The following is a 20,492-nucleotide window of genomic DNA, read 5'->3' on the forward strand; positions in this document are numbered from 1 at the left end:
TGGGGCTAGGACATGGCCAGTGGTGAGGAACAATGTTTTCACTCTTTCTAGCATGTGCAAGCCTTAAAATTGTGACCCCTGCCTCACTACCACGTTGCAGCCTGGGAAGTGCCGCGTAATATTCTCGGCAAATGCCATTAGGTCTTTCTTTGTGTGTGCAAATGAATATAATCCAAAAATATGAAAACTGATGGCTCAGGAACAAAAGTATGCTAGGGTGGGGTGGCAGGGGTAGGGGAGAAAGAACTGATATATCCAAGCATGCTGAATGGGCTTGTCACAGGATGATGAAGTTTATTTTTAGCTAAAATCTTTCTCCTGAGACTTTTTCACTGTTTTGATAAAGGTAGATAACCATCATCAGAGGCAAGGCCCTTGTCACCTAGAAAGTGACTGGATCGTGAGCATCAGTATTTCCATTTCTTTCTTATAACTGTTTCCCTTGAACCTTTCTGATCTTTATCTAGCAGTTAACAGAGCTCTGGACAAGCACCTAGCCATGCCAAACCTGTAGAGAGAGAAGGCTGAGCTGCCTTAGCCCCTTTCTGCTGGATGTTCATGAGGGTCCCCTGCAGTCACCCCCTCTAGAACTCAACCTCTTGTCACCAGTGCCGATGGTTTATCCTCTCTGCTGTGGAGGGTTGGGACAAGTAGAACTCATCATCTAGGGCCCAGGTGTGTAGAAGAGAAGTGTAAACACACAATCTAGGTCTGCATGCAGCATACATTTTATTTTATTTATTTATTTGGCCGTGCTGCATAGCTTGCAGGATTAAGTTCCCCGACCAGGGATCAAACCTGGGCCACAGCAGCGAAAACCGGGAATCCTATTAGGCCACCAGGGAACTCCCAACATTTTAGATTAAGAGTTAAAGCCACTCAAGTGGCCAAAACTATAATCCAATAAAAATACAAATGATTATTGTAATTTAGTTATTCCTTAGGTGGGTGGGTGCTCTGATGGCTGCCCGGAAGCTGCACACCACTGTCTCCTGTTCTCTCTACCTTGTCAGCTCCCAGCTATGCACCACCCAGGCCGTGGCTAGCAGAGGAGCAAAGGCAGGAGAGGGAGGGGGTGCTAAAAAGGAGGAGACTCAATGCACTGTGGTATCTTGGATGGGGTCATGGAACAGAACAAGGGCTCTAGTGAGATCTGAATCAAGTTTGGACTTTAGTTAATAGTAATGTACCTGTGTCAGTTTCTTAATTTTGACAGATGACAATGTAAGATGTTAATAAAACTGGGTGAAGGGTATATGCGAACTTTATTCTTACAGCTTATCTATAAATCTAAAATTATTCCATGATAAAAAGTTAATTGGAAGAAAAAGGGAGAGCCTCGGAGGTAGGGGAGAAGGGAAGCAGAGGCTATGATCTGGAAAGATAGGCCCTGTGGCTGAGAGGGGGTGATGTGAGAGCCCCTCAGACTTTGGTTGGACAGGAAGGCCTGCATCTAATGGTCAGGCTGATGGGATTCTGATTTAGCTTTGCTGCGGACTGTCTGAACAAGTTGCTTTGTGTCTTGGGGTCTCTTTTTCCCTATCTGTAATGTGGGGTTAGAATATTCTGCTCAGTGGGACTCTTGTAAGGCAGGATATGATGCTGAGAAATAATGCTGAGGAAAAGATGCTGAGAAATAAAAAATGCACACTTAGATGCCCATTAAGATGTTTTTATTAGGAGTCTGAGCTAGGCCTGGTGGGTTGAAAGGCATCAGGGGTGTTTGAGGTGGGGATGGGCAAAAACTTTGGAGGGCAATGATCACAGAGGACACATTTCCGGGCGCTTGTGGCTCTGGCCGCAGGAACTCTGCATTGTGCTTGCTGAAAGGCTTATTTTACTCCCCCTGCCTTCTCTTTCCTGCTCCCCATTTAGCCATCTTTTTTCCCTTCCTCCCCTGACTTCCACTTGCCTTTGCAGAAACCACTGGTGAAGGACCGGGAAGCTGAGCTTCTATACTTTGCTGACGTCTGTGCAGGCCCAGGTGGCTTCTCAGAGTATGTGCTGTGGAGGAAGAAGTGGCACGCAAAGGGCTTTGGAATGACTCTGAAGGGTCCTAACGATTTTAAGCTGGAAGACTTCTACTCGGCCTCCAGTGAACTCTTCGAACCCTACTATGGTAGGGACGTGGAGGAGGGTAGCAGGGGCTATGAGAGGCAGTTCTCTTTGGAGACTTTAGGTCAGAAGTAGTTATTATCCACTTGCCATGTTTTCTTTACCAGGTCTCTGAGTCTGGGGTTCCCAGCCAATGTCATGAAGGTCTCGGTTCCCTCTAGACTGTCCCTTTTTGCCCCAGGCCTGTGGGTACAGGTTAAATACTCCACTAAGCAAACTCTCACCAGAGCCATATTAATTCCTCCTTTCTTCTCTTGTGGTGACAGGAGATAATGAAACTGCCTGATCTCCGGCTGAGAACTGGCAGGGTTATTAACACATACAAACCCACACCCATCTCCAGCCAGCTCAGCAGCCCTCCAGCAGTTCCCTCCACTCTGGCTCGCTTTTCGTGATTTGGCAGCAAATCCTAAGTCCTTTGTTAACAGTTCTTATTAAGAAGTTGATATTGGTTCCTAAATGTAGGTGCTTTAAACACAACTTTGATCTTGAATATGAAGACCTTCTGTTTCAGTTGATGATGCTTGGCTGGTCAGCTCCTTCTGAACTCTGCTTTATTATAGCAGGGCACTCTTTTTGCCTCCTGTCCATCACTGCAAGGCAGCCTTGTATGATGGGTCCTTCAGTGAGTTGCTCCTCACAGGGGCTTTTCTCCTGGGCCTCGAGGTACACCTGGTACCTGTGTTCACATCCCCAGAGAGCTTGTGTCCCAGCTCCAGGGATGCACAGGGCATATGAGCTAAATGTGAATCTTGTGTCTTGTCAGGTGAGGGTGGGATCGATGGAGATGGAGACATCACCCGCCCGGAGAACATCACTGCTTTTCGGAATTTTGTCCTGGATAACACAGATCGCAAGGGTGTCCACTTTCTGATGGCTGATGGGGTAGGTGACCTGCTCTTCATAGGGTGATGCTTTAGGGATTTATCATGTTAGAGGCTTGAAAATTGGTTTTGTTTGTTTTGGTTTGGTCCTTTAGCTGCCCTGGAAGGGCAGATAGTAGGGATGTGTGATGTATGTTTTTATTCTTTTCGTGCATCTTTTCAGTGGTAACTTTGTCAAGGCTGTGATGTTGTGGGCATCTTTGCTTGGAGCAAGTGGACCTTCTCAGCTCACTTCTTCAAAGGGCCTTGGTTGGCTATGAGACATGGTGAGAGGAGGGCCATGACTAAGATGAGCTAGGCAGAGCTGACCGGGAAGAACATTCCCGTCATTTGTCACCTGGGTGCTGCTCCTGGTAGAGGCTGTCTACACATGGCCGCTCCTAAGCCTCTGGATGGGCTAATAGGTGACCGTATAACCGAAGGCAGCAGCTCAAAGGAGTCCTCCGGGACTCCACAGGAGGCTCGGTCAGTCACTGGGCTACAGTGAATATTCACGTCGCCTGTTTCTTGGGCAGGTATTTGATGTATAGAGGCAAGTCCCCTGCAGCTTTCTCACCTAGTAATCTGATGCTGCAGGTAGTCTTTTCTGGAATGAGCCACGAATTAGTGTAGAGGAGGGTCAGAGAAGTCGCAGTTGCACCAGGGTCACATGGCCAGAGTTGAGAAGAGCCTCTGGAGCCCCTTGGGTAGCCTTTCAAGCAGTAGCCCTGTGGAGAGGTGAAGAAATGTTTAGGATATCAGCACAGGATCTGAACATGCACCTCGCTCACCAAAGCTTTGTGCACAGCAGGGGACAACAGATAGACAGGCTTGGGTGGAGGGGAGGGAGGGGCTGCTTCACTTGTGCTTGAGGGATCTGATAGTGCTTGGGAGGCAGGCAGCCTTGCAGTTTGTCAGCTAGAGTGGCAAACTCAAGGATTGTCTTTCTGGCTTAGGCAGCTTAGACTGGTGACCTTTGTGGCTGATTTATTTGTTTGTCTGTTTCCCCTATAAACAGACATGCATTTTAAGAAGCATCTGTAAATCTGGAAGACGTTGCTAAACATTTTTGATTCTGGAGACCTGGCCAGGCTGGGCCCAGCTTAATGGAGGCCAGCCTCTTTACTTTTCTTAATTATTGTGATGAAAAACACATAACGTAAAATTTACCATTGCAACCGTTTTTAAGTTTACAGTTCAGTAGTGTTAAGTATATTCACACTATTGTGAGACAGATCTCCAAACCCTTTTCATTTTGCAAAATTGAAACTCTGTACCCATTAAACAACAACTCCCCTCTCTTCCTATCACAGCCCCTGGCCTCCTTCACTTCTGTGTGAGCATGGCTGTCTGCCCCCTGCTGGGATCTCACAGAGAGGGAGACCACTCCAAGAATAGCAGTGTACATTCTTTGAACAAACACCCCGGCCAGAGACACTGCCAGCTGCAGGGAGAGGCTCCATGGTCTTGGGACAGGAAAAGGGGGTTTTGTGAATAAATCCTTGGTCCACAGAGAAAGAGATTACTGTGACTGTCAGAGTGATGCTAACTTTTCTCCTGTCACCAGATTGGGGCCTGTTCGGTGGTCAGCCCACAACTGAGCAAGCCCATTGCAGAGTTTCAGGCCACATGTACTCCCTGGGTCTCACTGGATTCACCAGGGCATTTAGTTTCCTATCTTGTAGTTGGCCTGTGACTAGCGTATTTTGACTCTGTTCTGCCGTACTCTTCCCTTGGATTCCCACGTGAGTTTTAAAATTTTCTGGACCATCTCCTTGGAGGAGCAGACTTGGTTCCATCCCCGGGAGTGATAGAGCAGGAAAACAGCACTGGCTCAGTAGTCAGGCCTGGGTCCCAGCTGCTGTCTTCACCACAGTGAGCCATGTGACCACGCCGAAGAATCTAAACACCAAGCTGTATCTTTATCAGTCAGATGGTGGAGATCAATGAAAACACTTCAAGAAATCTCACAGAAGATGAGGTAGGGGTACTCTTTTCAGTCCTTATCACTTCTGTTTTCTACCCTGATCCTTGTGCTCTCATTTCAGGGTTTCTCAGTGGAGGGACAGGAGAACCTGCAGGAGATCCTCAGCAAACAGCTGCTGCTCTGTCAGTTCCTCATGGCGCTGTCCGTTGTCCGGACAGGTGACACTGCCTCTGCTGTCTCCCCACCCGGACCCACCTCTTAGAGGCCCTGTTGGACAAGAGCATGTATAGGGGTTGGCTTGGAAGTTAAAAAACAATCTGCTTATATTAGGTGACAGGTGGCTGAATGAGGAATTTAGGGGAAAAAGTGCCATAGAATCCCCAAAGTCCCCTCTAAAACTGAGTCTTTCCCTTATATTGCCTGTGACTTTAATGGACCCAGCTGCTGGGTCCCTGACTTCGTCATACTCCCTGAGACTGTCTTACCCACCTTGTGGAATGGAAGCTGCTGACTGCTACTGGTGTTTTCTCTCTCATCTAGGAGGCCACTTCATCTGTAAAACCTTTGACCTCTTCACACCTTTCAGTGTGGGGCTCATCTACCTGCTGTACTGCTGCTTTGAACGAGTATGTCTCTTTAAGCCGGTCACCAGCCGTCCTGCCAACTCAGAGAGGTGAGGCTTTCCTGTCCATTTTAATCAGACTAGTTGGCTAAATGTCAGAACAGCAAATCCTGGTGCATCTCTGGCATGACCACTCAAGCTACATTAAAAACCTTGACTTAAAAAAAGTGATTGGAGCCAAGAGGAGTCAGGATTTGGATTTTAATGGTTCTTCAATGTACCCGTCAGCCTCTGCCTCCTTTTCCACAAACCTTATTCACCACACTTACGTGGGCAACCCTTGGCTTCTCTGGGAGGGAGAAGGAGATCAATAGAACGGTCACCTGGAGGGACTAAGTGGGCCACTAACCAGAGTCACTGTTGGCATCCCAGGTGGGACACAGTGTCCATACACGATGTGAGAGAAGATGTGGCCAATCCGAATTTCTAAGTTGCTTGTTAAAAACACAGATTTCTGGGCCCTGTCCCTGGAGAGTCTGATTGTCTTTAACTTAACAGACTTCCCAGGTGACGATGATGCAGCCAACCTGGCACAGGGCAGGTGGGAACCACAGCCATAGAGAGTAGAAATACAGCCCAACATAAAAAGAAAGGATTTGAGGTGAACTTTGCAACACACAGACTGTGCTGTTCTTTGTGCATAGACAAGAGCTTCACGACTCAGCAAGGGGATTGGGGAAGGGAAAAGTGAGGGAAGCCCTTGCTCAGTGGAGTGACAGGGTATCTCCTGCCAGGTATGTGGTGTGCAAGGGCCTGAAGGTGGGCATCGATGACGTGCGGGATTACCTCTTCTCAGTCAATATTAAACTCAACCAGCTGCGGAACACCGATTCCGACGTCAACCTTGTGGTCCCCTTGGAGGTGATCAAGGGAGACCATGAATTTACTGACTACGTGATACGGTCCAATGAAAGGTAAGCAAATCAATGTGTTTTTTTCTTTGTTTCTTTTTTTTTTGCTGGCACCACTGGGCTATCAAGAAAGACCAGAGAATGAAGGACTGAATGACCAGCTCTTGGTATCACTTTGTGAATTTTGAAAAATTGGTAACTGGGATTGGTCTGCTCATTCCAGGGCTCCCTGGGACTTTGGGTACCTTGAGGACTTTCATCCTGCTCCCATGCCCTGCCACAAGGGTGGCCAGTGGGAGCCTGGCTGGCATACCCCTGCCCAAGGTATGCCTGAGTATGATAGTGAAACCTGACAGAGAGCAGACTTGTTCTGTGTCCTCAGAGGAAGGAGTAATTTCCCTTTAATTGCTTCCATTTGTAAAAGGCCATCATAGTTTGTTGCCCTATGAAGTCCCCTGGTTGGAAGCAAGAGACGGCTGGAAAGCAAGTATATAACATGATTTGGAAATTTCTGTTACCAAAGCTTTTGCCAGTCCATGAGTTCCCCAAATAGGCCATGTGAATGCTGGTTTTTGTTTTTTTTTTAACCTTCATTAATTGTTTTCCCCTTCCCCATTAGTGGTGATAATTTAAAGTTGTGACAGTTGGCTCAGTTTGCTAAGTGGGCAAGCCTTATTGAACAGTTTTCTAGATAGGTTGGAGAGTTGTATAGTGGCAATGAATCAATAGAAGTGCTTTCTTAGGGGAGCCAAACAGGTGTTGTAAAGGTCATTTCTAAGAGTACAATCCCAAGTCTCCCAGAGAAGTTCCTTCCATGTCCTGGCTATTGTAAATAGAGCTGCAGTGGACATTGTGGTACATGATTCTTTTTGAATTACGGTTTTCTCAGGGTATATGCCCAGTAGGGGGATTGCTGGGTCATATGATAGTTCTATTTTTAGTTTTTAAAGGAACCTCCATACTGTTCTCCATAGTGGCTGTATCAATTTACATTCCCACCAACAGTGCAAGAGGGTTCCCTTTTCTCCACACCCTCTCCAGCTTTTATTGTTTGTAGATTTTTGGATTATGGACATTCTGACTGGTGTGAGGTGATACCTCATTGTAGTTTTGATTTGCATTTCTCTAATGATTAATGATGTTGAGCATTCTTTCATGTGTTTGTTGGCAATCTGTATATCTTCTTTGGAGAAACGTCTATTTAGGTCTTCTGCCCATTTTTGAATTGGGTTGTTTGTTTTTTTGATATTGATCTGCATGAGCTACTTGTAAATTTTGGAGATTAATCCTTTGTCAGTTGCTTCATTTGCAAATATTTTCTCCCGTTCTGAGGGTTGTCTTTTCATCTTGTTTATGGTTTCCTTTGCTGTGCAGAAGCTTTTAAGTTTCATTAGGTCCCATTTGTTTATTTTTTTTCTTATTTCCATTTCTCTAGGGGGTAGGTCCAAAAGGACCTTGCTGTGATTTATGTCATAAGTGTTCTGCCTATGTTTTCCTCTAAGAGTTTTATAGTGTCTGGCCTTACATTTAGGTCTTTAATCCATTTTGAGTTTATTTTTGTGTATGGTGTTAGAGAGTGTTCTAATTTCATTCTTTTACATGTAGCTGTCCAGTTTTCCCAGCACCACTTATTGAAGAGGCTGTCTTTTGTCCATTGTATATTCTTGCCTCCCTTATCAAAAATAAGGTGACCATATGTGCGTGGGTTTATCTCTGGGCTTTCTAGCCTGTTCCATTGATCTATATTTCTGTTTTTGTGCCAGTACCATACTGTCTTTTTTTTGTTTGTTTTTTAAATTTGTTTTTGGCTGTGTTGGGTCTTCGTTGCTACGCACAGGCTTTCTCTGGTTTCAGCAAGTGGGGGCTACTCTTCATTGCCGTGCGCGGGCTTCTCATTGCGGTGGCTTCTCTTGTTGTGGAGCACGGGCTCTAGGCACACGGGCTTCAGTAGTTGCAGCACGTGGGCTCAGTAGTTGTGGCTGTGGCCTCTAGAGCACAGGCTCAGTAGTTGTGGCGCACAGGCTTAGTTGCTCCGCAGCATGTGGGATCTTCCCGGACCAGGGCTCAAACCCGTGTCCCCTGCATTGGGAGGCAGATTCTTAACCACTGTGCCATGAGGGAAGTCCCATACTGTCTTGATTACTGTAGCTTTGTAGTACAGTCTGAAGTCCAGGAGCCTGATTCCTCCAGCTCTGTTTTTCTTTCTCAAGATTGCTTTGGCTATTTGGGGTCTTTTGTGTTTCCATACAAATTGTGAAATTTTTTGTTCTAGTTCTGTGAAAAATGCCGTTAGTAGTTTGATAGGGATTGCATTGAATCTGTAGATTGCTTTGGGTAGTATAGTCATTTTCACAATGTTGATTCTTCCAATCCAAGAACATGGTATATCTCTCCACCTGTTTGTATCATCTTTAATTTCTTTCATCAGTGTCTTATAGTTTTCTGCATACAGGTCTTTTGTCTCCTTAGGTAGGTTTATTCCTAGGTATTTTATTCTTTTTGTTGCAGTGGTAAATGGGAGTGTTTCCTTAATTTCTCTTTCAGATTTTTCATCATTAGTGTATAGGAATACAAGAGATTTCTGTGCATTAATTTTGTATCCTGCTACTTTACCAAATTCATTGATTAGCTCTAGTAGTTTTCTGGTAGCATCTTTAGGATTCTCTATGTATAGTATCATGTCATCTGCAAACAGTGACAGCTTTACTTCTTCTTTTCCGATTTGGATTCCTTTTATTTCTTTTTCTTCTCTGATTGCTGTGGCTAAATATTCCAGAACTATGTTGAATAATTGGACTTCTTTTTGTTGAGCCACACTGACATCTGATACGGGTGTGTGTGGATGCATGGCAAAACTGGACTTCTCAATGCTCCCAACTGCACAGAGTGTTTAAGCAACCTGTAAATTGATTTGCATTTTTATTAAGTTGTTGGAATTATTTATATATTCTGAATGCAAGTCTGGTGTGTTGTGAATATCTTTTCCCAATCTGTGGTTTGCCTATTCATTTTCTTAATGGTGTCTTTTGATAAGCAGAAGTTAAAAAAATTTTTGAGTCTTTTTTTTTTTTTTTTTTTTTTTTTTTTGCAGTCCATGGGCCTCTTACTGTTGTGGCCTCTCCTGTTGCAGAGCACAGGCCCAGCGGCCATGGCTCACGGGCCTAGCCGCTCCGCGGCATGTGGGATCCTCCCAGACTGGGGCACGAACCTGTGTCCCCTGCATCAGCAGGCGGACTCTCAACCACTGTGCCACCAGGGAAGCCCTGAGTCCTTTTTTTAATTGTAAAATATACATAACAGGTGGCTTCCCTGGTGTCACACTGGTTAAGAATCTGCCTGCCAATGCAGGGGACACAGGTTCGAGCCCTGGCCTGGGAAGATCCCACATGCCATGGAACAACTAAGCCCATGCACCACAACTACTGAGCCTGAGCTCTAGAGCCCGCAAGGCACAACTACTGAGCCTACATGCCACAACTAATGAAGCCTGAGCGCCTAGAGCCCATGCTCTGCAACAAGAGAAGCCACAACGAGAAGCCTGCACACCGCAATGAAGAGTAGCCGCCGCTCACTGCAACTAGAGAAAGCTCGCACACAGCAATGAAGACCCAACACAGCCAAAAATAAATAAATAAATAAATAAACAAATATACACATAACATTTATCATTTTAACCCTTATTAAAATGTATAATTCAGTGGCATTAAGTATATTCACATTGTTGTGCAACCATCACCACGATGCATTTCCAGAACTTTTTTTTTTTTTTTGCGGTATGCGGGCCTCTCACCGTTGTGGCCTCTCCTGCTGCGGAGCACAGGCTCCGGACGCGCAGGCTCAGTGGCCATGGCTTATGGGCCTAGCTGCTTCGCGGCATGTGGGATCTTCCCAGACCGGGGCACGAACCCGTGTCCCGAACCCGTGTCCCGAACCCGTGTCCCCTGCATCGGCAGATGGGCTCTCAACCGCTGTGCCACCAGGGAAGCCCTTCCAGAACTTTTTAACCATCCAAAGCAGAAACTCTCTACCTATGAAACAGTAACTCCCATTCCCCTTATCCCCCATTCCCCTTTCTATCTCTGTGAATTTGCTTATTGCAGGTACCTCATATAAGTGCATTCATACAATAATTGTCGTTTTGTGTCTGGCTATTTCACTTAGCATAATGTTTGCAAGATTGATCATGTTGTAACGTGTCAGAATTTCATTCCTTTTTAAAGGCTAATTAATAATTCATTATATGTACATACCACATTTTGTTTATCCATTCAGCTGATGATGGACATTTGGGTTTTCCCCACATTTTAGCTATTGAGAGTAATACTTCCGTGAATATTGGTGTTCACAGTAACTGTTTGTGTCCCTGCTTTCAGTTTGTCTGGATATACCTCTGGAAGTGGGATTGCTGTACCATTTTACGTTCTCACCGGCAATGCACCAGGGTTCCAATTTCTTCATATCTTCTCCAACACTTCAGCCATCCTAATAGGTCTGAACTGGTCATTGTAGTTTTGGTTTGCGTTTCCCTAATGAGTAATGATGTTGAGTATGTTTTCATATGCAAATTGGCTGTTTGTATATCTTCTTTGGAGAAATGTCTATTCAAGTCCTTTGCCCATTTTTATTTTTAAAATTTTATTTTTTATTGAAGTATAATTGACTTACGATATCATATTAGTTTTAGGTGTACAACATAGTGATTTGATATTTTTATACATTACAAAATGGTCACTGAAGTCTAGTTACCATCTGTCACCTTAAAAAGTTATTATTTACTATATTCTCTGTGCTGTACATTGCATCTTGTGACTTATTTATTTTATAACTGGAAGTTTGTACCTCTTAAACTCCCTCTCTGATTTCACTCATCCCCCCCCCACTCCCCTCCCTTCTGGCAACCACCAGTTTGTTCTCTGTATCTGTGAGTCTATTTCTGTTCTGTTCTGTTTGTTCATTTTTTTTTAATTCCACATAAGTGAAGTCATACAGTATTTATCTTTCTCTGACTTATTTTACTTAGCATAATACTCTGTAGGTCCATCCATGTTGTTGCAAATGGCAAGATTTCATTCTTTTTTATGGCTGAGTAATATTCCTTTGTATATATATACCACATCTTCTTCATTCATCTGTTGATGGACACTTACGTTGCTTCTGTATATTGGCTATTGTAAATAATGCTGCAGTGAACATAGGGGTGCATATATCTTTTTGAATTAGCATTTATGTTTTCCTCAGAAAAATAGCCAGAGTGGAATTGCTAGATCATGTGGTAGTTCTATTTTTAATATTTTGAGGAGCCTCCATACTGCTTTCCATAGTGGCTGTACCAATTTACATTCCTACCAATAGTGCACGAATGTTCCTTTTTCTCCATATCCTCGCCAACACTTGTTATTTGTTGTCTTTTTGATAACAGCTATTCTGACGGGGAGGTGATATCTCATTGTGGTTTTGATTTGCATTTTCTTGATGATTAGTGATGATCTTTTCATGTGTCTCTTGTCCATCTGTATGTCTTCCACAGAAAAATGTCTATTCAGATCCTCGGCCCATTTTTTAATCAGGTGTTTTTTTTTTAAAATTGAAGTATAGTTGATTTACAATGTTGTGTTAGTTTCTGCTGTACAGCAAAGTGATTCAGTTTTATATATACATAAAACGTGTATTATTTTTCAGATTCTTTTCCATTATAGTTTATTATAAGATATTGAATATAGTTCCCTGTGTTATACAGTAGGACCTTGTTACTTATTTATTTTATATAGTTTATATTTGATAATCCCAAACTCCTAATTTATCTCTTCCCTCTTGGGTAACCATAAATTTGTTTTCAGTGTCTGTGAGTCTGTTTCTGTTAGTCTGTTTTGTAAACAAGTATGTATGCATAATTTTTTTAGATTCCACATATAAGTGATATAGTATGATATTTGTCTTTGACTTACTTAGTATGATAATCTCTGAGTCCATCCATGTTGCTGCAAATGGCATTGTTCTTTTTTTATAGTTGAGTATATTCCATTGTGTATATATATACACCACATCTTCTTTATCCATTCATCTAGGTGTTTTTTTTTTTTGATGTTGAGTTGTATGAGTTCTTTGTATATTTTGGATTATAACCCCTTATCAGATATATTGTTTGCAAATATCTCCCTCCCATTGCTGTGCAAAAGCCTTTTAGCTTTTGATGTAGTGCCATTTGTTTATTTTTGTTTTCCTTGCCTAAGGAGACATATCAAAAAAAAAATTGCTAAGACTGATGTCAAAGAGCATACTACCTGTGTTTTCTTCTGGAAGTTTTATGGTTTCAAGTCTTACTTATATTTAAGTCTTTAATCTATTTTGAGTTTATTTTTGTGTATGGAGTGAGAAAGGCCAGTTTGATTCTTTGGCATATAGCTATCCAGTTTTCCCAACACTGTTTATTGAAGAGGCTGTTTTTTCCCCATTGTATATTCTTGCCGCCATGGTCATAGATTAATTGACCCTATTTCCCTAGTTTGAAATTAGGGAGTGTTACACCTCTAGCTTTGTTCTTCTTCTGAAGGTTGTTTTGGATATTTGTGGTCTTTTACGGTTTCACACAAATTTTAGAATTATTTGTTCTAGTTCTGTGAAAAATGCCATTGGTATTTTGTTAAGGATTGCACAGACTCTGTAGATTGCCTTGGGTAGTATGGTCATTTTAACAATATTCTTCCAACCCATTGGAATCCATTCTTCCAATCCAATATTCTTCCAGCCAAATGGAAAGTATATCTTTTCATTTGGTTTTGTTATCTTCAGTTTCTTGAATGAATCAATGTCTTACAGTTTTCTGAGTACACGTCTTTTTACCTCCTTGGTTAGATTTATTTGTAGGTATTTTATCTTTTCAATGCAGTTGTAAATGGTATTGTTTTCTTAATTTCTCTTTCTGATAGTTTGTTGTTAGTATATAGAAATGCAACAGATTTCAGTATATTAATTTTGTATCCTACAGCTTTACTGAGTTCATTTATTCTAATAACATTTTGGTGGCATCTGTAGGATTTTCTGTATATAGTATCATATCATCTGCAAACAGTAACAATTTTACTTCTTCCTGTCCAATTTGGATAACTTTTATTTCTTTTTCTTGTGTGATTGCTGTGGCTAGGACTTCCAATACGATGATGTTGAATAAAAGTGGCGAGAGTGGGCACTCTTGTCTTGTTCCTGATCTTAGAGGAAAGATTTACGGCTTTTCACTGTTGGGTAGGATGTCGGCTGTAGGTTTGTCATCTATGGCCTTTATTATGTTGAGATATGTTCTCTCTACCAACTTTGTTGAGAGTTTTTTTCATCATAAATGGATGTTGAGTTTTGTCAAAAACTTTTTCTGTATCTATGGAGATGATCATATGATTTTTATTCAGTTTGTTGATGTGGTGTATTATGTTGATTGATTTGCAGATATTGAACCATCCTTGCACCCCTGGGATAAATTCCATTTGATCATGGTCTTAATCTTTTTTTTTTTAAGATGTTGGGGGTAGGAGTTTATTAATTAATTTATTTATTTTTGCTGTGTTGGGTCTTCGTTTCTGTGCGAGGGCTTTCTCTAGTTGTGGCAAGTGGGGGCCACTCTTCATCGCGGTGCGCGGGCCTGTCACTATCGCGGCCTCTCGTTGCGGAGCACAGGCTCCAGATGCGCAGGCTCAGTAGTTGTGGCTCACGGGCCCAGTTGCTCCACAGCATGTGGGATCCTCCCAGACCAGGGCTCGAACCCATGTCCCCTGCATTAGCAGGCAGATTCTCAACCACTGCACCACCAGGGAAGCCCTGGTCTTAATCTTTTAAAAGTATTGTTGAGTTCAGTTTGCTAATATTTTGTTGAGGATTTTTACATCTGTGTTTATAAGTGATATTTAGCCTGTAATTTTCTTTTTTTGTGGTGTCTTTGGTTTTGGTAGCAGGGTGATGCTGGCCTAGTAGAATGAGTTCAGAAGCATTCCTTTCTCTTCCGTTTTTTAGAGTAGTTTGAGAAAGATAGGTATTAACTCTTCTTTAAATGTTTGTTAGAATTCACCTGTGAAGCTGTCTGGTCCTGGACTTTTGTTTGTTGGGAGGTTTTTTGTTTGTTTGTTTTCACTGATTCAGTTTTATCATTGGTAATCACTCTGTTCATATTTTCTGTTTCTTCTCTTTTAAAAAATTTTATTGAAGTATAGTTGATTTACAGTGTTGTGTTTAATTTCTGCTATACAGTAAAGTGACTCAGTTACACATATATATATATTCTTTTTCATATTCTTTTCCACTATGGTTTATCATAGGATATTGAATATATTTCCCTTTGCTATACAGTAGAACCTTGTTGTTTATCCATCCTATATATGATAGTTTGCACCTGCTAATCGCAAACTCCCAATCCTTCTCCCTCCCTCCACACTCCCCCCGCCCCCCGGCAACCACAAGTCTGTTCTCTATGTCTGTGAGTCAGTTTTTGTTTCATAGATATGTTCATTTGTGTCATATTTTAGATTCCACATATAAGTAATATCATATGGCATTTGTCTTTCTCTTTCTGACATACTTCACTTAGTATGATAATCTCTAGGTCCATCTGTGTTGCTGCAAATGGCATTATTTCATTCGTTTTAATGGCTGAGTAATATTCCATTATATATATATATATATATATATATACCACATTTTCATTATCCATTCATTCAATGGATTCTATTTCTTCTTAATTCAGTCTTAAGAGATTGTATATTTCTAGGAATTTATCCATTTTTCCTAGGTTGTCAGTATAATTGTAGTAATTTTTAAATTTCCTTTGTATTTCTGTGATGTTGGTTGTGACTTCTCTTTCATTCTGATTTTATTTTTCTGGGCCCTCTCTCTTTTTTTCTTGATGAATTTGGCTAAAAGTTTATGAATTTTGTTTATCTTTTCAAAGAACCAGCTTTTAGTTTCATTGATCTTTTCCGTTGTTTTCTTCAGCCTCTATTTCATTTCTTTCTGCTCTGATCTTCCTTTCCTTCTACTAACTTTGGGTTTTGTTTCTTCTTCTTTCTCTAGTTCATAAAGGACGTGTACAGTTAGATTGTTTGATATTTTTCTTATTTCCTGAGGTAGGCTTGTATTGCTATAAATTTCCCCCTTAGAACTGCTTTTGCTGTGTCCCATAGGTTTTTGGATCATTGTGTTTCCATTTTCATTTGACTTTAGGTATTTTTTTATTTCCTCTTTGATTTCTTCAGTGACCCATTAGTTGTTTAGTAGCATACTGTTTAGCCTCCACATGTTTGTTTTTTGCAGTTTTTTTCTTGTAGTTGATTTCCAGTTTCATACCTTGTGGTTGGAAACAATGCTTGGTATGATTTCAGTCTTTATAAATTTATTGAGACTTGGTTTGTGGCCTAGCATGTGATCCATTCTGAGAATGTTTCATGTGTACTTGAAAATAATGTGTATTCTACTGCTTTTGGATGGAATGTTCTATGTATATATCTTGAGTCAGTCTGGTCTAATGTGTTATATAAGGCCAATGTTTCCCTATTGATTTTCTTTCTGGATGATCTGTCCATTGATGTAAGTGGGGTGCTAAAATCCCCTACTGCTATTGTGTTACTGTCAATATCTCCCTTTATGTTTGTTAATATTTGCTGTATGTATTTAGGTGCTCCTGTGTTGTATGCATATATATTTACAATTGTTATATCTTCTTGTTGGATTGATCCCTTTATCATTGTATAATGTTCTTCTCTGTCTCTTGTTACAGTTTTTGTTTTAGAGTCTATTTTGTCTGATATGGGTATAGCTACCCCAGCTTTCTTTTAGTTTCCATTTGCATGGAGTGTCTTTTCCATCCCCTCACGTTCAGTCTCTGTGTGTCTTTAGATCTGAAGTGAGTCTTACAGGAAGCATATATGTGGGTCTTGTTTTTTTATCCATTCAGCCACTGCATGTCTTTTGATTGGAGCATTTAGTTCATTTGCATTTAAAGTAATTATTGATAGGTATGTACTTATTGCCATTTTGTTCACTGTTTTCTGGTTGTTTTTGTAGTTCTTTTTCTTTTGAAAAAGAAAGGTTCCTTTTTCTTTTGCTCTCTTACCTTGTGATTTGATGACTGTCTTTAGTGTTATGTTTGGATTCCTTTCTCATTTGTGTGTGTATTTATAAAAGGTTTTGGTTTGTGGTTACTGTGAGGTTAATACATAAGAATCTATGTATATATAAGTGATTATTAAGTTGACAATCTCTTACGTTTGAATGCGTTCTAAAAACCTTGCATTTGTACTTCCTCTTCCCCCTCCCACGTTTAACATTTTTGACATCATATTTTATGTACTTCTGTCTGTGTGTCCCTTAACTACTTATTGTGGATATAAATTATTTTACTATTTTTGACTTTAACCCTTCCTAATAGCTTTATAAGTGGCTGATTTGCTAACTTTACTGTATATCTGCCTTTATCAATGGGATTTTTCCTTTTTTAATTTTCGTATTTATAGTTGTGGCCTTTTCTGCTTTGAGAAGTCCCTTTAAACATTTATTGTAAAGCTGGTTTAGTGTTGCTAAACTCTCTCAGCTTTTGCTTGTTTATAAAAATCTTTATCTCTCCTTCAAATCTGAATGATGTTCTTGGAAGGTAGAGTATTCTCGGTTGTAGATTTTTTTTTCCCTTTCATCACTTTGAATATATTATGCCACTCCCTTATGGTCTGCAAATTTTCTGTTGAAAAGTCAGCTGACAGTCTTACGGGAGTTCCCATGTATGTAACTAGTTGTCCTTCTCTTGCAGCTTTTAAGATTCTGTCTTTATCTTTTAACTTTTGCCATTTTAATTATAGTGGGTCTTGGTGTTGACCTCTTTGGGTTCATCTTGTTTGGGACTCTCTGTGTTGCCTGGACTTCTGTGTTTCCTGGATGTCTGTTTTCTTTCCTAGGTTAGGGAAGTTTTCAGCTATTTTCTCCTCAAATAAGTTCTCTGCCCCCATTTCTCTCTTTTTTCCTTCTGGGACCTCCATAATGCAAATGTTAGTATGATTGATGTTGCCCCAGAGTTCTCTTAAACTGTCCTCATTTTTTAAAATTCTTTTTTCAGCTTAGGTGATTTATACTATTCTGTCTTCCAGTTCACTTATCTGTTTCTCTGTATCATCTAATACACTGCTGATTCCTTCTAGTGTGTTTTTTATTTAAGTTATTATATTCTTCAGCTCCGTTTGATTCTTCTTTATATTTTTTTTTTTTTTTTTTTTTTTTTGGTACACGGGCCTCTCACTGTTGTGGCCCCTCCCGTTGCGGAGCGCGGGCTCCGGACGCGCAGGCTCAGCGGCCATGGCTCACGGGCCCAGCCGCTCCGCGGCATGCGGGATCTTCCCGGACCGGGGCACGAACCCGCGTCCCCTGCATCGGCAGGCGGACACTCAACCACTGCGCCACCAGGGAAGCCCTCTTCTTTATATTTTTTAAGTCTTTGTTAAACTTCTTACTGTGTTCATCCATTCACCGAGTTCATTAAGCTTCCTTATGATTATTACTTTGAACCCTTGATTGGGTAGATTGCTTATCTCCACCTCGCTTAATTCTTCTGGGGTTTTGTCTTATGTCTTCACTTGGGATATATTCCTCACTTTGCCTGATTCTCTGTTTATTTCTACGTATTAGGTAGGTTGGTTACGTTTCCCAACCTTGGAGAAGTGGACTTATATAGGAGATGTCGTATGGGGCCCAGCAACACACTCCTCCCTGGTTACCAGAGGTGTGGGCTCTAGGGCTATGGGCTGCATGGGCCCTTCGGTTGTGGCAGGGTTGATTATTGTGGGTGTGCTGTTAGGTGGGGCTGGCCCCTGACCCAGTTGGCTGCCAGGCCCTACCTTGTGTGGTAGTTACCAGCTCGCTAGTGGGCGGGGCTGGGTCCCATTGTGGCTGACTGCCTGTCCCAGGAGGGTCCTGGGGCTGGTGCTGACCCTCTGGTGGGTGGGGCCTGATCCTGGGGTGGTGGCTGTGGGGCCCTGGGGGACCAGAGGCTGGTGCTGGCTGCTTGTGGATGGGGCTGAGTCCTAGGGCAGCTGTCAAAAGGGGCTGTGGGGGGGCTCTCAGGACTGGTGCTAGCCCATTGGTGGGTGGGCAAGCCCCCAGCACTAATTGGTAGAGGGAGGACACCAAAATGGCACTTGCACACACCACTGTCCTCATGGTAGAATAAGCTCCCCCAGAATGGCTGTTGCCAGCATCTGTGTCCCCAAGAGGAGTCCCAGTGGCCTCCTGTCTCTCTGGGAGACTCTCCAAGATCACCAAGTGGGTCTCACGCAGCCTCCTTTACAATTACTGCCTGAGTGCTGGGAGTATGTGAGAATTTTCATGTGCCCTTTAAGAGTGGAGTCTCTTCTCCTACAGCCCTCCAGCTCTCTTGTAAGTAAGCCCCGCTGGCCTTCAAAGCCAGATATTATGGGGCTCATCTTCCTGGTACAAAGCCCCTGGGCTGGGGAATCCAATCCAGGGCTCAGATGCCTCAGTCCTTGGGGAGAACCTGGGCAGTTGTGATTATCCTTCCATTTGTGAGTTACCTACCCAGGGGTGTGGGTCTTGACTATACCACATCTCCACCCCTCCTACCCATCTCATTGTGGTTTCTTCTTTATAGCTAGAAAATCTCTTCTGGTAGTCTTCAGGTTGTTCTTATAGCCAGTTGCTCTCTAAATAATTGTAATTTTGGTGTCCCATGTGAAGAGGTGAGCTCAGGGTCTTCCTACTCTGCCATCGTGGCCACACCTCCCTTTGCCCATTTTTTTTCTTTTTTTATAAATTTATTGTATTTATTTATTTTTGGCTGCATTGGGTCTTCGTTGCTGTGTGTGGGCTTTCTCTAGCTGTGGTGAGCGGGGGCTACTCTTCGTTGTGGTGCATGGGCTTCTCATTGTAGTGGCTTCTCTTGTTGTAGAGCAGAGGCTCTAGGCGTGCGGGCTTCAGTAGTTGAGGCATGTGGTCTCAGTAGTTGTGGTGCACAGGCTTAGTTGCTCTGCGGGATGTGGGATCTTCACAGGCTTAGGATCGAACCCGTGTCCCCTGCATTGGCAGGCAGATTCTTAACCACTGCGCCACCAGGGAAGCCCTGCCCATTTTTAAATTGGTTTGTTTGATTTTTGTTGTTGTGTTATAGTTCTTTATACATTCTGGGTATTAATCTGTTAATCAGATATATGATTTGAAAATATTTTTTCGCATTCCGTGGGTTGTTTTTTATTATATTGATTGTGTCCTTTGATGCACAGAAGTTTTAAATTTTGATGTAGTCCATTTTATCTGTTTTTTTCTTTTACTGCCTATGCTTCAAGTCCATTCCTAAATCCAGTGTCATGAAGCTTTTCCCTGTGTTTTCTTCTGAGAGTTTCATAGGTTTAGCTCTTATGTTTAGGTCTTTGATCCATTTTGAATTGATTTTTATAGATGGTGTAAAGTAAGAGTCTAACTTTATTCTTTTGCATGTGGATATCCAGTTTTCCCAGCACCATTTGTTGAAAAGACTATCCATTCCCCATGGAATGCCTTGGCACTCTTGTTGAAAATCATTTGATCATATATGTGAGGGTTTATTTCTGAGCTCTCTATTCTGTTCCATTGGTCTTGATACCAGTACCACACTGTTTCACTGCAGTGTTGTAGTAAGTTTTTTTGAATTCAGGATATATGAGGTCCCCAGCTTTGTTCGTCATTTGCAGTATTGTTTTGGCTATTTGGGGTCCTCTGAGTTTCCATATGATTTCTAGGATGGATTTTTCTATTTCTGCAGAAACTGCCATTGGGATTTTGATACGGATTGTACTGAATCTGTAGATTGCTTCAGGTAGTATTGTCATGTTAACAATATTAAGTCTTCCAGTCCATGAACACAGCATGCCCTTCCATTTATTTATGTCTCTTTTCATTTTGTTCAGCAGTGTTATGTAGCTTTCAGTGTACGTCTTTCACTTCCTTGATTTAATTTATTCCTCAGTATTTTATTGTTTTTGATGCTATTGTAGATAGAGTTGATGATTTCATTTTCAGATTGTTCATTGTTAGTGTATAGAGATGTGACTGATTTTTGTCTGTTGATTTTGTATCCTGCAAGTTAGCTGAAATTTGATTAT

At 41.9% G+C, this 20,492-nt stretch overlaps 1 protein-coding gene across 6 annotated transcripts in view; it reads left to right on the plus strand.

The window, feature by feature from the left end:
• Positions 1-20,492, plus strand: part of CMTR1 (cap methyltransferase 1) — a 60,054-nt gene that overhangs the window by 24,285 nt on the left and 15,277 nt on the right. For 5 of the 6 annotated variants that reach the window (XR_004352179.1, XM_032648502.1, XM_032648504.1 and 2 more), the window contains exons 9-13: positions 1,921-2,119; positions 2,882-3,000; positions 5,027-5,123; positions 5,446-5,578; positions 6,262-6,441. Coding sequence is in view for 5 of the 6 variants with exons in the window: in XM_032648502.1 (XP_032504393.1) it covers positions 1,921-2,119; positions 2,882-3,000; positions 5,027-5,123; positions 5,446-5,578; positions 6,262-6,441 (728 nt within the window). In the remaining variant the exon portion in view is untranslated. The remainder of the gene's footprint in view (positions 1-1,920; positions 2,120-2,881; positions 3,001-5,026; positions 5,124-5,445; positions 5,579-6,261; positions 6,442-20,492) is intronic. The other variant, XM_032648505.1, reaches the window with a different exon arrangement.

The sequence above is a fragment of the Phocoena sinus genome, chromosome 11 (genome assembly GCF_008692025.1).
Source record: "Phocoena sinus isolate mPhoSin1 chromosome 11, mPhoSin1.pri, whole genome shotgun sequence".
In the NCBI taxonomy this organism is placed as follows: domain Eukaryota; kingdom Metazoa; phylum Chordata; class Mammalia; order Artiodactyla; family Phocoenidae; genus Phocoena; species Phocoena sinus.